General features: G+C 41.8%; 1 protein-coding gene across 1 annotated transcript; it reads right to left on the reverse strand.

Annotated features, from left to right (window-relative positions):
* Positions 1-653: 653 nt before the first annotated feature.
* On the reverse strand, positions 654-13,013 carry sox1b (SRY-box transcription factor 1b). Its single transcript, XM_085151932.1, has one exon. The coding sequence runs from the start codon at positions 12,732-12,734 to the stop codon at positions 11,676-11,678; it is 1,059 nt and encodes a 352-aa protein (XP_085008058.1). The 5' UTR covers positions 12,735-13,013; the 3' UTR covers positions 654-11,675.
* Between the last annotated feature and the right edge of the window lie 1,379 nt (positions 13,014-14,392).

Genomic DNA, 14,392 nt, shown 5'->3' on the forward strand with positions numbered 1-14,392 from the left:
TGGCTCTCTTCCACAGCTTGTCTTTTGCCCTGCCTTCCTTCTCTCACCCCCAGCTGGTCGCGGCAGATGGCCGCCCCTCCCTGAGCCTGGTTCTGCCAGAGGTTTCTTCCTGTTAAAAGTGTGTTTTTCCTTCCCACTGTCGCCAAAGTGCTTGCTCATCGGGGGTCATATGATTGTTGGGTTTTCTCTGTATATTATTTGTATTCATACTGTGCATACTTCCCAGACTTACCTGAGTTCATAGGTCAGTTCAAGTGTACACGTCATAAAGAAACATCATGTATAGTAGAAACTGAGGAATCAGCTTTTCTTGTTTAGCACAGGGCTGGACAGAGGTAGGCACTGCGCTATAAATATGGTTTTACCTTCTAAATTCAGTGTATTTTCATGTACATTCAAACCTCAAGCAAAGAAGCCAGGTTAAAGTGAAAATATGCTATGTTCAAATTTGGTCTAATCACAGTAAACAGATTAAGCTATATAGGTGATACGATTAGTGTGTGTGTGTGTGTGTATGTGTGTGTGTGTGTGTGTGTGTTTGCACACGCTCGGATTCTGAGGCTATAATGAGAATCTGTAAATACCCTCAAACTGAATCCCTCTCCATGTTTAATCTGAGTCCATAACTACTGGCTGCCAACACAGATCATCCCCATGCACTCACACAAACACACATATAAACACACACCTACACACACACACACACACACACACACATGCACGTTCACAATCGCAGCAAAGACAACAATATCAATATTCAATATGCAACATCCACAAATGACACAAACAGGAAAACCATGTATAGATGACACCACATATTCTGACAGATTATTCTCACACACACACACACACACACACACACACACACACACACACACACACACACACACACTAGAAGGCCTACATAAGTGGATCAGGGAGGTGGGTGTGTGTAGGAAACTTCAGCCAGGCTATCGCTAACAAGCATGCTCCCCTCTCTTTCCCTGTCTCTCTCTCGCTCTTTATACAGCAAATCCCTCCACTCCACGCCAGAGATTAGCATATTGTTTTACCCAAATGCGCACACACACACACACACACACACACAACACACACAACACACACACAGACGCACTCTCTGCTACTGATTATGAACATGTAGCGTTGCATTGCCCCAGATGCATGGACACTGGAGGGAAATGTTCACTCACAATATCACGAATTAAAAGTTAGAATTAAAAAAGTCGTTCCTCTACCGTAACAGAAGGGGACAGTAACATTTTTTCCCCTCTTTGGAGACTTTTTAGTAAGCGGCATCACACACTGCTGGGTAGATAAACAGTAGGGTGTTTTTTACTTAATCATTCTGAGCAGAAACACTCTCTAACGGCACTAAGAACTGCAAAGTAAACAGCTTTAATAAAACAGCTAATATTAAAAACAAACAATGCATTATATCCTTTAATTTGGCAATAATGATCATTTTACAGTTTGGGTCTTATTTTGATTGTGTTAGTAAGCATCCCTGTCAGCTATAATAAGGTTGTAATTACAAAGTTGAAGTTGCAGATACGTGAGAAACATGTGAAATATTACTGTGTAGATTTTATTCACCCGTGAGTTTGACCTTCAGAGTAATTGGTTTTGATGACCCAGGCTCCACTGTTTCTTTAGACTTCTTTCATCCCTGTTATGTTAACATAACTGTTGGTCTGAACTATGAGCTGAGCTGTAATAAACTGGGAACATTGTTTAAAGTGACCGTGAATCAGATGTTAGCATTAGTTGAGATTGGAAATGCGACAAACTGCAAACTAATGGTAAAGTGCGTCTTCTAATCATTAGCCAGGTTGGCTACTTAATATATAGGTTCACAGGCTGGTGTCTTCCAAAATATTTCACAGAACAAGCCTTCATTCTGTCTGATGGCCACCAGATGGTGATAGCTGTGGTTGTAAAAGTACTTCCTGTCCTATGGAAGTCTACAGGAAAACAGCTTTGTGACTGGATAAACACTTTCCTGCTGAGTTTACAGACTCAGTCACTCGCTTTAGATCATATTGAATTAAATAAGTTTATTTTGTGAATGTTTGTGATACCACATTGGAAAATGGAGCACTGTCTGTGGAATAAAATCACACGCTCATTGGCTAACAAGCCGTTCTTTTTTTTCCATCAACCTTTTTTTGAAAGATGGGGATGGTGGAAACTTGTGTTGAGGCTTCAAAAACCAATAGATGACATCCTGGTAGCTAACGTGTTGTGTACTGTTTATCCCACACTAGTGCCATTTCAACTGTATAAGAAAAACACAGTTGGCTATGAAAGTGCTGTATTTGAGATGGATGAGTCATAATTGAGTTGCAAAAGCCAAAATGCAAATAATGCTATCGCTTTTTCAGACCAAAGAAGGAAATCCTTCCAGTTGAACAAAGCACCTAAAAGACCTGAGCTGTTCAAAGACAGTCAATGAGTCATAATTCGATATTCAACAACATCCAAAGTGTTATCCTTCTGAAATGCACGTGGCCATTTTATTTGGGAGACCTTTGTTCCTCTGGTTAAATGCTTCCAGTGGGTAATCTTCTAACAATCTGTGTCCCATCACTAAAATAGAACGTTAACATTTTAAATAAATGGTCTGCTGTCAGCAGTGATATAAAAACACTTTTTCATAAGGAATTTTATAAGGAATTACGTTTACGTTTGAGTGCATGGGACAATTTCTGCTGGTTCTGATGACTAGATTTTTGAGATTGTGACATCCCTAATGTCACTACTGATTTAGTCCACTAAAAAGTCAAAGTCTTTAGGGTGTTTCAGCTGTACACATGCTGAAAAAAAGATCAAATCATTCAGCAGAGTGGCAGCATTTAACAGAACTGAAGAACTAATGCAGTTTGGATGCAGTGAGTCCCTCTCTTTAGTGCACACACACACAGACACACACACACACTGCTCTGACAGACAGCCTAAGTAGTGCGACTAATGGCTCTCTGCCCTGTGTCTTACCTTGGCTACTGTGGGTCACCATGTTATAATGAGTGCATGAACTGCCTGTAGAGGCTGCACAATCACTTACACACATATGTACGCACACTCCTTCTATTCACAGTCCAGTTTGGGGAGGTGACTTATTTAGGCCTTTTTAGGGGAAAAAAGAGGATTGTGCTCTGGTGTGTTAGTCTATAAATCACACGTTTTATATTACTTTAAAGTGTTCACAACACTGATGAAATATGTGCATTTTGTTAATTTCAGGTAGATAATGGTTCCCTTTTTCCCCAATAAGGATGTGTTTAGCCATCCTCTGTACTGTTGTAGTTCCTGTAACTGCATCACCGTGCATTGTAACACTTAGGGTTTCTAGCACAACTCCACTTACTTGGAAGGATACGACACAAAGAACAATCAAACACAATTAATGGAGAAATAACAAGCAGTGAAACAGCAAAAATCGGATAAGGTTTAGCTTTATCTTTACTTTGATTATACATAAGATTATGTGACATTATGATTGATTTGTACATAACTGGGCATGAATAACTTATTATATTATATTATGCTACAGCATATTTCTAATTAGGTAGCTCACTCTCTTTCTCTTGATCATACTTTCTTTAACGATATAACACAAGATGTTTCCAGACAGAATGACATGCACACAGTCAAATGCTCCCCAAATCATAACCCCTCAGTGGACGAAACTAGAGCTGAATACACGACACATTCAGACATATGGTGACACTTGCCAAGTAATGTAAGATAATCATTACTAGCACGCAGTACTCTTGATTCAGAACCACGCCCATCTTCAAAGTAACCTTCATTTTGATCCTTTACCTGTAAAGTTTTGCAGCTTCTTGCGTGGATACACCTGTTGGTATTCTGTAAACCACTGTGTTTAATGAGAGATGTACGTGACAGCATGTCTTGTCTATAAAGGTATACCAAAATAGTTTGTATTATGTTTGTAGACATGAGACTCGGTTATTTTACTCAATAAAAGGAAAGCTGGTAGTTAGGATGAAGCAAAAATTAGAGCTAAGCCTTGTCCACAGCCGAGGACACAAACATGGGTGGAACACAGTCAGCACTGAAGGCTCCTGCTTAGACACTTCTAAGAGTAAATACTTTTTTTCATTTTTAAAGGTCTGAATCTTAAATACAAAAAAAAAAAAAATCCAGCCTGAATATGTTAAAAATGCAGAGTAATAAGATATAAACACATACACATGCACACAGAGTTCTCCCCATGTCATACTACACCAGATAATTATGGAACCGCTGCTGATGAATGGCGCTAATTCACTAGTGTGTTTGGCACCCGGTTTGGTGGAAGTGAGGCGAGATTTGAACCAGATCTCACCTGCAATCTGCAAATGACAGAGCTCCCCTCTGCAGAGGTGAAAGGAAGAGAGAGTGTTTCATTGGCTTCTGGGCTGGCAGGAGACCTTTTAACTCCAGTGATTACCTGAGCCTGAGCTACAGCTGTAATCATGTTAGCGTTTTCCTGCTCTCTTCCATTCCTTCCTCTTCTCTCACCTGCGTTTTTCTTTCCGCGCTAAAGTGCTTTAACCCTCCAGGAAAAGCACCTTGGTGTTTGAGGTAATTGGCTTGAAGAGACCTCACTTTTGCTCCTGCATTTATAATTGGTTAAAGGTAGATAGCCTGAAGCTTTTCTTTGCCTTCTTTCGACCAGTGTTTTGTTTTTCTCAAAGAACGCTCGTTGCTTCATTTAAGGCCTTTAAACAGCCACTTGCAAACATTTTGCGTTGTTGTTCAGTGGCTCAAAATTGTGACATTTCCCTCGGAAGAAGACCACAACAGGTTTAAAACTGTGTGCAAGTAAATTGCCGGTGTTTTGAAACATAGACTAGGCCATCGCGGGACAGTAACAATCTTTATTTTGTTAGCAAACATGAGTTTGGTTTAGCAAACTTTAAAAGGACCAATAAAAAGAAATGTAGTAGTTGTGGTAAGCAATCTGACGACTGGCTCATTTCAGCACCGGACAGCTCCCAGTTGAATGCATTTTACTGTATGTTCAATAAGGGCATCTAATAATGATCGATGGTGTAATAAACAGTCTATTTCACTCCATCATTGTCCGATAGGTGAGAATTAGGAAGTGGAGACTACCAAAATATATCTACAATGACGGGATTTTTATAGTATATTGTCACCAATACCAGTGTCTTTGAATAATCATCTATTTAGTTACATACTCGAGCAGTTCTGGAGCAATTTCCCCACCAAAGTAATGAAAATATGAGAGAAAAGCATCCAGATTAAAATGCCCTCAGAAAGACATCTCTGCTGTAGAGAAAAGCATCTGAACAGACAGACATTTATGGGATGTGTGTGTGTTTGTTTGACTCAAAAACCTGTGATCATGTGAATTATAAGTGTGTGTGTGTGTATATGTGTGTTACAGTGAAAAATATAGGTACAATATTTATCTCTGAGTGCATCACAGAGTAGAAGTATAAGAGAGCAGAGGATATAGCAGAGTAGAAAATTATATTTAGCTACAGCAAGAGCATATGGTTTTGGGTGGAAAACTCAAGACTTCATTAGTCATCTAATTACTCCATTATGAAGCAAGGTAAGACCCGCAGCGGAGAATTTTGCCATCATTAAGTACTTCATGGTTTCTGTTTTAAGAACAGCGTTTCAGGAAGCTGTGATTTAACCTTTTGGCTATGAGTGAAAGCTGGAAGAACTATTAAAACAAACAAAAAAAGACAAGAAGTATAAAAAGACAGGCAGTAAAGCCTTCCTAGTAAACCCGTAACATGCTGGAAAATGGCGCAGGCGGGTAAAACTTACAGGGGGAAAATCTACATTTAACACACACAGCCAGTGAGAAAGGGGAAAAAAACAAACACAGGATAATATGAAGTAAAATACCCTGAATTAAACCGCAGACTGTCTCCTTGCAGTTCCCAGTGGCCCTGTTACTTTATACTGAAGCGTCCAGGCGACGAGTGATGATTATAGGTCCCCAGGGAGATCTAGGGGGTACTCCCTAATTGATTGTCATGAAAGGCTCTAATTGAATTGAGAAGCGGTGGGGAACGAGACACCACACAGTCTGTCTGATGCCTGGTGACTTGTTTAAAATGCCTCCAGGCAGCTGCTCCACTATAAAGAGTGCAGGGAGATTTATAATGGAATTCTTTTTATTTTTCACATTAACTTTAACTGAGGTCATCTTCATATTAGCCAAAATGCTACTTTTACACTATAGATGCCAGGACTTGTGCTTTAAAATCTATTATTTGTGTCACTTGCTTTGCCCTCGGGTGTTTTTTCTTTTGTTTTTTTTTAATGTAAAAACCTTACCTTCCTGTTTTGTCTCATATATATATATATTTAAATTAAAGTTTGCCTGTGAGACACTGGCTTTATATTGACCTTTACCTCGGACCATGTTTGCTTGGAATAAACAGAGAAGGGATGTAAAGAAAACAGCTCAATTCAATCATATCATGGAAATGGTCTGTGGGTGAATCTGCAAACATTCAGACGCAACTAGATCAGGTTAATAAAAAGCTGATCAGTGTGTGTGTGAGAAGCCAGTTTTAATGCACATTTAAAAGCTTTAAACATCTTACATATATTCCAAATAACAGAAAAAAGGTAAGGGTGAGCAGTGGGAGAAATATTTAAATATCTAACTTTCCCAACCAGCTTTACATGGACATGCACTCTAAATTAGACAGCATGCAAGAATCTGGTGTTTTTTATGTGGAATTTAAGCTAATATGTTCAGTATCTGCTTTTCACATTACTAAATTCACCACAGTCCAGTTCGTGCTCCATCCTTGGGTACAGTTAGATCCTCACATTGTGAATCAGTCTCAGAAAAACCGAAACAAGAGCAATTATGCAGAGCAGAGCATCAAATAATTTTTAAAAACAAATGTGAACATAGGCAGAAAAACTGTTCATACTCATTGGGACTTTTGATTCTCGCCTCCAGGCTGACTGAAGCCTTTTTCTGTCCAGTTTCGATCTTAGATGTTACTGATCTTTTTATATCTCTTCCAAAGGAGTTAACTTTTTGGGGGATCTAATTTATCTTAAAAGTCTTTTTTCCAATTGAGAAAAAAGATAACGCTGTGTTCATCCGTATTTTTTCCCCTCTTTTTTGAAAGATTTTGGAACGTCGACAGAAGCTGATAAAGAGAGCAAATGAGGCAGACTTTTTAGACGGCAGCAGAGACTGATGGAGAGAGTCAGACAGAGAGCAGCGAGGCTCCCTCAGCACCAATAGGTCTGCTTTTGGAAAAGAGGAGGGGGAGGAAAGGGGGGGGGCGGGGGGTTGCTCGGATTAAGAGGCTGAAAAATGGTTAAAACGTGTCAACGTGTAATTGCACGATAAGGCCCCCTCGCGAGGAATCTGTTGGCCCCGTTGCTATTTTCTATGGCGTCCTCGGCTAATCTCCTCGCGCCACATTCAGTCTTGTGCAATCGGTCCCCCGTAATCTCCCATGACAGAACCGGGTCCAACGACAGAGGTGAGGGTTTTTATAGGAGGAGAGGGAGGGAAATATGCGGAGGCGTGATAAACTGACGCTGATTATCCACGTTCAGGACACCAGGAGCACATGGAATGGATTGGGGAAGGGGAGGAGAAGCGGGTGCACGGGGTTATGGAGTGGTACGTGCCAAAGCAGTGGTGTCCAAACATGTGCCAAGCTGAACATGAGGAGAGGAGGAAGACCTGCAGACACATGACTGTGGATGTGCGGATGCACAGGTCCAGCCCTCAGCCTCTCCTGATGATAGAAGCTGCTGCGTATAGCACAGTGTGGACCAGACCGAGCTGCACTTCTGACTGATGCATGCGCTGATTGATGTCTTTTTGCGTGGCGTATCTAGACAAGTGTCACTCGGGTATATTTTCATCTTACCTGGGTTTCGCGTCACATCAGGACCCGAGGATAAGCCTGATCATTTGAGTCCCACTTCTCTGATAATAGTAATTACTGACTCCCTTTCTCTTACACTTTGCGGAGGAAACGCTCCCATCATACCTCGAGATTTAGCGAATCAATCAGAATAGCTGCGGCAGAATCCTCCACTTTCCCCTCTGCCATTTCCCTATCATCATATTAAGACATTTGCGATCAAAAAGTCCAATCAGAGCGGTATTCAGAGGCAATCATCTCACCTTTTATCACAATGAACAAATAATAATATCCTGCAGAAACAAGTTTTTGATGAGCGATAATTAAATAGTCAAATATCTCTTCACTTTTTTTTTTGTTTAAATCATCTTTATTTTTTAATCCCCATTCTTCCACAGGAAGCCACGCTTTAGAAATGCGTAGAGGAGCTGAGAAGCAAGTGAAGTTAACTTCCTGCTCAAACTTGGCGTTTTTGCAAAGACTGCACGACGCTCTTTTTTAGTAGCGCTTCATTTCATGCAGCACGAAGCCTGATTTGCAAGTCTTTTACAGCCTCAACATCTGGCCGATAATGTTGTAAACTCCATGAACAAGAACACGAACAAATGCGGAATGGGGTTTATAAATGTAACAGGAAGTATTCTAAAGTAACGAAGAAAAGGTACATCTGTACCTGACGTCAGTTGGGCTGTGTCAAAACTCATAGAAATCTCTCTAATGTACATCATTGCATTTATAAATGATTTTGTTCTCATGGATTCTAGTTTGCTGTTTTGTATTTTAGCTTCTATATTTACAGTATGTATTTAAAAAGAACTTACCTTACAGTTAGGTACTTTGAGCTGTCTGCGTTAGAACACATGATCTTTAACCTCTGATCCTGAGCTCAGTCAGAATCTGGAGTCTTTCATTTAGCTGTGGACGCTTGCAAAGTGTGACCTGTGTGATGTCCGAAGAGCATTTTTTATTCTGCTGTCTGTTTTTAACACGGTCTTAGTTTTAAACTTTTCCCAGCCTGCTTGGATCAGAGTCCATGTTGAAACATCCACTGACCTGTTAAAGCTTTCATTTTGTTTTTTCTTGTTTTAACCTTTTGTTGAAAAGAATCCAAGTAGTGTCTTGTGAGCTCCTAAATGACCCCCTCTTTGATTGATGGGCTGTTTTCCCGCGTTAAAAATAAATCCTGATGATAAAAGTCTGTCATAGCGTATCGAAATGTTAGCAGCTTTTTTAATATCAGAGAGCAAAGACAGAGCCAAACAAACCTGGCATTTTATGTGGGGAAAGAAAGAAATTATATAAGACCAACTGTGTGCATATTAAATACCTGCTGGAATCATCTTTACTAGATGTGACTCGCATCCACGCTGCCCTCCCGCTTTTGAGTTCAGACCCGAGCGGGAATTAGTCTGATAAAACCACGGGTGTTGTTTGCCGGGCTTTTTGTTGGGGGTGACCCCCGGGTTGCCCCGGCTTACACCAGGACTAATCCCCCATTCTCCTCCAACACAAAAACCTCCTCTCCTCTCCTCGCCTTCTCCCTTCCTACCTCCTCCTGCCCTCATTCATTGCTCGCTCCCTAACCCGGGGGCCTCAACAGATTCAGCCATCAAATTTGAAAAAGGAAATAATGTAACAACCGTGACAATTGCACATACAGATGGAGGCATTTGATGCTGGAGGTCATGGGATGGGGTAAGATTTGAGGGCCGGCAGTAGAGTAAAAGCACCCAGGTGAAAGCGAGCATTGAAGTGGGCCTGAGTGAGGGCACTGGGTGAATTGGTAGTGCACTGACTATCGGATACTTGCGTTATTGGATTTTCTTCAGATTGCTGAGGTCATGACCCTGCAGTAAATAAGACTGAAGGGGAAAAACAAAAACAAACAATTAAAATTATTATTATAATAATATTTTTTCTTGGCCTATAAGTGCAATCATTAAAGAAGCCAGGTGCACATTATAAAGTAAGTTTTAAATGATCAAGTAAGATCGGGTTGGTCAAACTGATGATGGAGACAAAAATGTCCTCTCATCCTAAAGAAGGGCATATTTTAGCTGGACATGACTTCCACAAACGCACACACTGAGGCTATTTTATGAGTAATGTTTTCAAATACATATCCTACGTGTGTTTTTAGAATTTGGATGTAAGAGATACTGAAAAATAAACAACAACAACATGAAACAATTTCTCAAAATGGAAATAAAATAAAGCTTTGTATCTATCTATGGATGCGAATCACATGGGGGACAGTATTAAACATGGATATTAAAGAATAAAGGCACAGTTTATATTATATTTAAGAAAAAAAAAATCTTGAGTATTAGGACAGTGTTTGGCTAAAAATGTAGTCAATTTTTATCTATATTTTAACCACCGACTCTTACAGATAAATTATCAGATTACAAAATATAGGATCCTATGTTGTCAGCACCTGAGTGTTTTTATTTTAAATGCTTTTTAAAAAAAAAATCTAGTGCAGAAAACCCCAAATATAAACAAACAAACAACAAAGACGATTAAAAAAAAAACTGCATTTACACCAATGAATCTGTTCTCAGATGTCTGTTATCATCTTAATAATGATGATGAAAAGAGTAATGATGTAATCATGTAATGTAAAGAGTGATGTTAAGATTTTAATGGCGGGTAAATACCGTTTTTTCAACTGTATCAATAAAACATAAATAAATAAAAAAAAGGCTCGATCAGAATGGAGAGCAAAACCTGATCATGTTTTTATCAGAGGAGAAATTATCTATTAAAAACGCCGAGACTAATTCAGGGCATGGTATTGTCAAAGTCACCTCTGTGCTTAGGAAACAGGCGTGCGTGCAACGTATTAATTATTATTTATTTCTTGTTTTGTGCATTTTTTGACCAGATTTGTTTTTTCCCGTCTATTTGCAGCGACTTTAACGTTAATCCAGCCATACAAGGACGAGCATGTGTCGTTATATCCTAACAATACAGCCGATGTAGATAACCAGGAATTCTCAGAGCAGTTTAAATATGCAGACATTAAACACACCACGAGCTTTCCCCATGACAGAAGAAATTCTTTAAAATTTATTAAACTCGGCGCATATTCGTTTCCTCTTTAACCCCGCCCCCTCCCTCAAAAGAAAAAAAAATTGCGGCATTTTTGTAAATTATGTACAATTGCATAAAAGCGTTTTCAGTAGGCCTATTTATTCACAATTTACAAGATTTTACAACAACAAAAACAAAATTCAAATTACACCGACTGACTCACATGTTTACAAGCATTAAAACTGGAAATCATTTTTAAAAACTGCAGCCTAGAAACTTTTTTTTTCTCCTTAGTCTTCTTCTCCAACACATCTTCCATTCCCGCCCTCCGCTCATTTTTCGGACAGCTTTTATGGATCCCTTAAACACACCGCTGGTGCCTTTAATTCCACAGAAAAGTCGGGAAAAAAAAAATAACCTTCAAATCGCACCAGCACTTCACGGATTATAATTTAAATCGTGTGAAAAAAATAGAAAACAAAAAAACACTTGGCATGCTCTGTTCCAGAGAGCGATAGTGAACCGTGTGCGCTTTCCTTTAAACTCGGACAGACAGAAGAATCCATCACTGAAAGAAAAAAAAATATAATAACGATAAAAAAAAAAAAAAGTTTGTTCAAAGTGATTGCATTTTTATGGCTATAACCGCCTATAATTTACAATTCATCAGCAGCTCGCGCCCACATCTAGAGTGTAAATATTTGGTTGTGGTTTGTGGTGCTTGCAGGACATGTGGGGGGTTTAAATGTGGGTCAGAGGAACCGTCCCGTTTACCGGAGTGGAGCCGCTGCTCTGGTAGTGCTGCGGGTGGAGCACGTGCAGTCTGCTCTGAACGGAGGAGTCCCCCGCCACCTCACCGGTCGGCAGATACATGCTGATCATGTCCCGCAGGTCCCCCGTGGGGCACGGCGGCGGTGCGCGCGCGGTGGACACCGGCGGGCTCACGCTCGGCTCAGATTTCACGAGAGACCCCAAAGTGCCGCCGATGGCCCCGGACACCGGAGACACGCCGGAGCTTTGGTGCTGGTGGGTGTAGCCGGTGATGCCACCGTAGCCCGGCGGAGACGCGCTCATGTAGCTCTGAGAGTTTGAGATGGGGCTGTAAGATAAGGCGCTCATGTCGTACCTGTGCACGGGCTGCGGGTTGTGCGGGTGGTGGTGCGGGTGATGGTGCGGGTGGTGCGGGTGAGCCCCGGTGCCCGGGTGTTGCGTGTACGCCAGCTGCGCCTCCTGCATCATGGCGTGAGCCGCCGCCGCTGCCGCCGCCACCTGGCCCGAGTACGCGCCGTTGGCCCAGCCGTTCACGTGCGTGGCGTAGCCTGCGTTTGCCCCCGCGTGCCCCCCTCCGGGGCTCTCCAGCCGCTGCCCGCCGCCCATCCCCACAGCCGCTGAGGAGCCGAGGAGCCCGCCGGCCAGCGAGTATTTGTCCTTCTTCAGCAGCGTCTTGGTCTTTCTCCGCGGCCGGTACTTGTAGTCCGGGTGTTCCTTCATGTGCATGGCCCGGAGCCGCTTCGCCTCGTCGATGAACGGCCTCTTCTCCGCCTCCGTCATCACTTTCCACTCGGCGCCGAGCCGCTTGCTGATCTCCGAGTTGTGCATCTTGGGGTTCTCCTGTGCCATTTTCCTCCGCTGACCCCGGGACCACACCATGAAGGCGTTCATGGGTCTCTTGATCCTCTCCTGTGGGACTTTGCCTCCGGCCCCCCCGCCTCCGCCTCCCGCGTGTCCCCCCGGGTTGGACGGGTTGGTCTGGGGCACCACGGGGGAATGTAAGTCCGTTTCCATCATGATGCTGTACATTCACCTCGTCTTTGTGGGACACCAGTCAAACACGAAGAAACATTCAGGCTGGCCCGCGCGCAGCTAAACCTCCGAGGGAGAGATGGATGAAGAGTGAAAGAAGCAGAGAGAGGGGATGAAATCCGCTCAGAGGTAAACCTGCTCCCGCACTTCCTCCGTTTTCACCTCTTTTTTTCCTCCTCTTTTTTCTCCCCCCTCTGTCATCCACGAGCGCAGACAAGAATGGAAACCGCTTGTTTGAGCTTACTTTGGTTGAAGCTGTAGTGGGGAAAAGTTACCGGTGCGTGCCCGGGCCGCGCGCTTTGACAGCAGCTAAATGAGCGCGAGACGGCCAATGGAGAGGCTCGAGCGCAGACGTGATTTGCATGCGGGGGGGGGGGGGGACTCGAGGTTCTGGTGACGTCGGAGCGCGAGACCTAAAAATTACTCCCTCTGTCATCTGTTTTTTTTATGTGTGTGTGTGTGTGTGTGTGTGAAAGAGAGAGAGAAAACACACAACATACAAACAGTTTAATTCCGGTAATTTTTGCGCACGTGCTCTTGCTTCAAACAGGCTGATTTAATCAGTGTTTACGATAAAAACAAGACGCCATCAGGGCAAATTAACGCCACAAGCAAGTACGAATATAATACTAATATTAATAATTAATAACAACTGATTCACAGGCATCATATAAGCGTGTTAGCCCGCTGCTTACGGCCAGTGAAAACTACAAAGCAGAGCGCCTTCAGCTACGTGTTTAGCTTTCCCGTTTAGCCGCAGCGCTATGAGATTTAATCCTTTGCTAAGTATTATACATTTAACCTAAATGGTCCCTAAAAAGCTCACCCCCACCATTTTTTTTTGCCTCTCATTCAGAGCCACAGGTGCTTTTCTGTTGTGCCCGTTGCTAGGTAACAGGTGAGTGACGCCCGGAGCACGTGCCATACAAAGCAGCATCTTTTGTTTGTTTCACCGGCGCTCCCGTGGCGAGCACGCACGAGAGGAAAAAGAGGAGGAGGAGGGAGGGCAGAAAACAAAAACTACAGTAATCCTATAATAAACGTTGGAAATGTTAGAGGCTCTTAATGAAAGCATTTTAATAAACTAATGAGGTCTAATAATAATAATACTAATAATAATGACGACGCTGTCACTGTAAAGCAGCGGCAGGCCTGCTGCATTAGGCCCCAGATATTCTTCCAGGCTCCTGCTTTTGCAGAGATCATTATTATACATTTATTATATATATATATATATATATATATATATATATATATATATATATATATATATTTTTTTTTTCCCTCTGGATAACTGTTCATAAATTCCTACAAATGCATAAGTCACGTTTTATTAGGGCTTCCACAAATAACCATAATCTGCACATTACTGCGTCTATTAATTGTTTGGTCAGAAAAATGTAATAAAAAAAAGCCCATCACAGTTTTCCTGAGCTGACTACCCACAGTCCAAAACTGAAAGATATTCAGATTAAATGTAAGCATCTGCAACCCAGTAGAGAAATAATTCAAATAATTAATCAACAGGAGCAAAAAGGAGTGTAATTTATTTGCATTTGGATCCGTTTTTGGGCCCATGTGGTAGCTCCGAAGCCCTAAAATAGAAAAAAGAAAGAACACATAACAGACAGATAACATTAACATTTCAATTTGTT

Source organism: Neolamprologus multifasciatus, chromosome 23 (genome assembly GCF_963576455.1).
Source record: "Neolamprologus multifasciatus chromosome 23, fNeoMul1.2, whole genome shotgun sequence".
NCBI lineage: Eukaryota > Metazoa > Chordata > Actinopteri > Cichliformes > Cichlidae > Neolamprologus > Neolamprologus multifasciatus.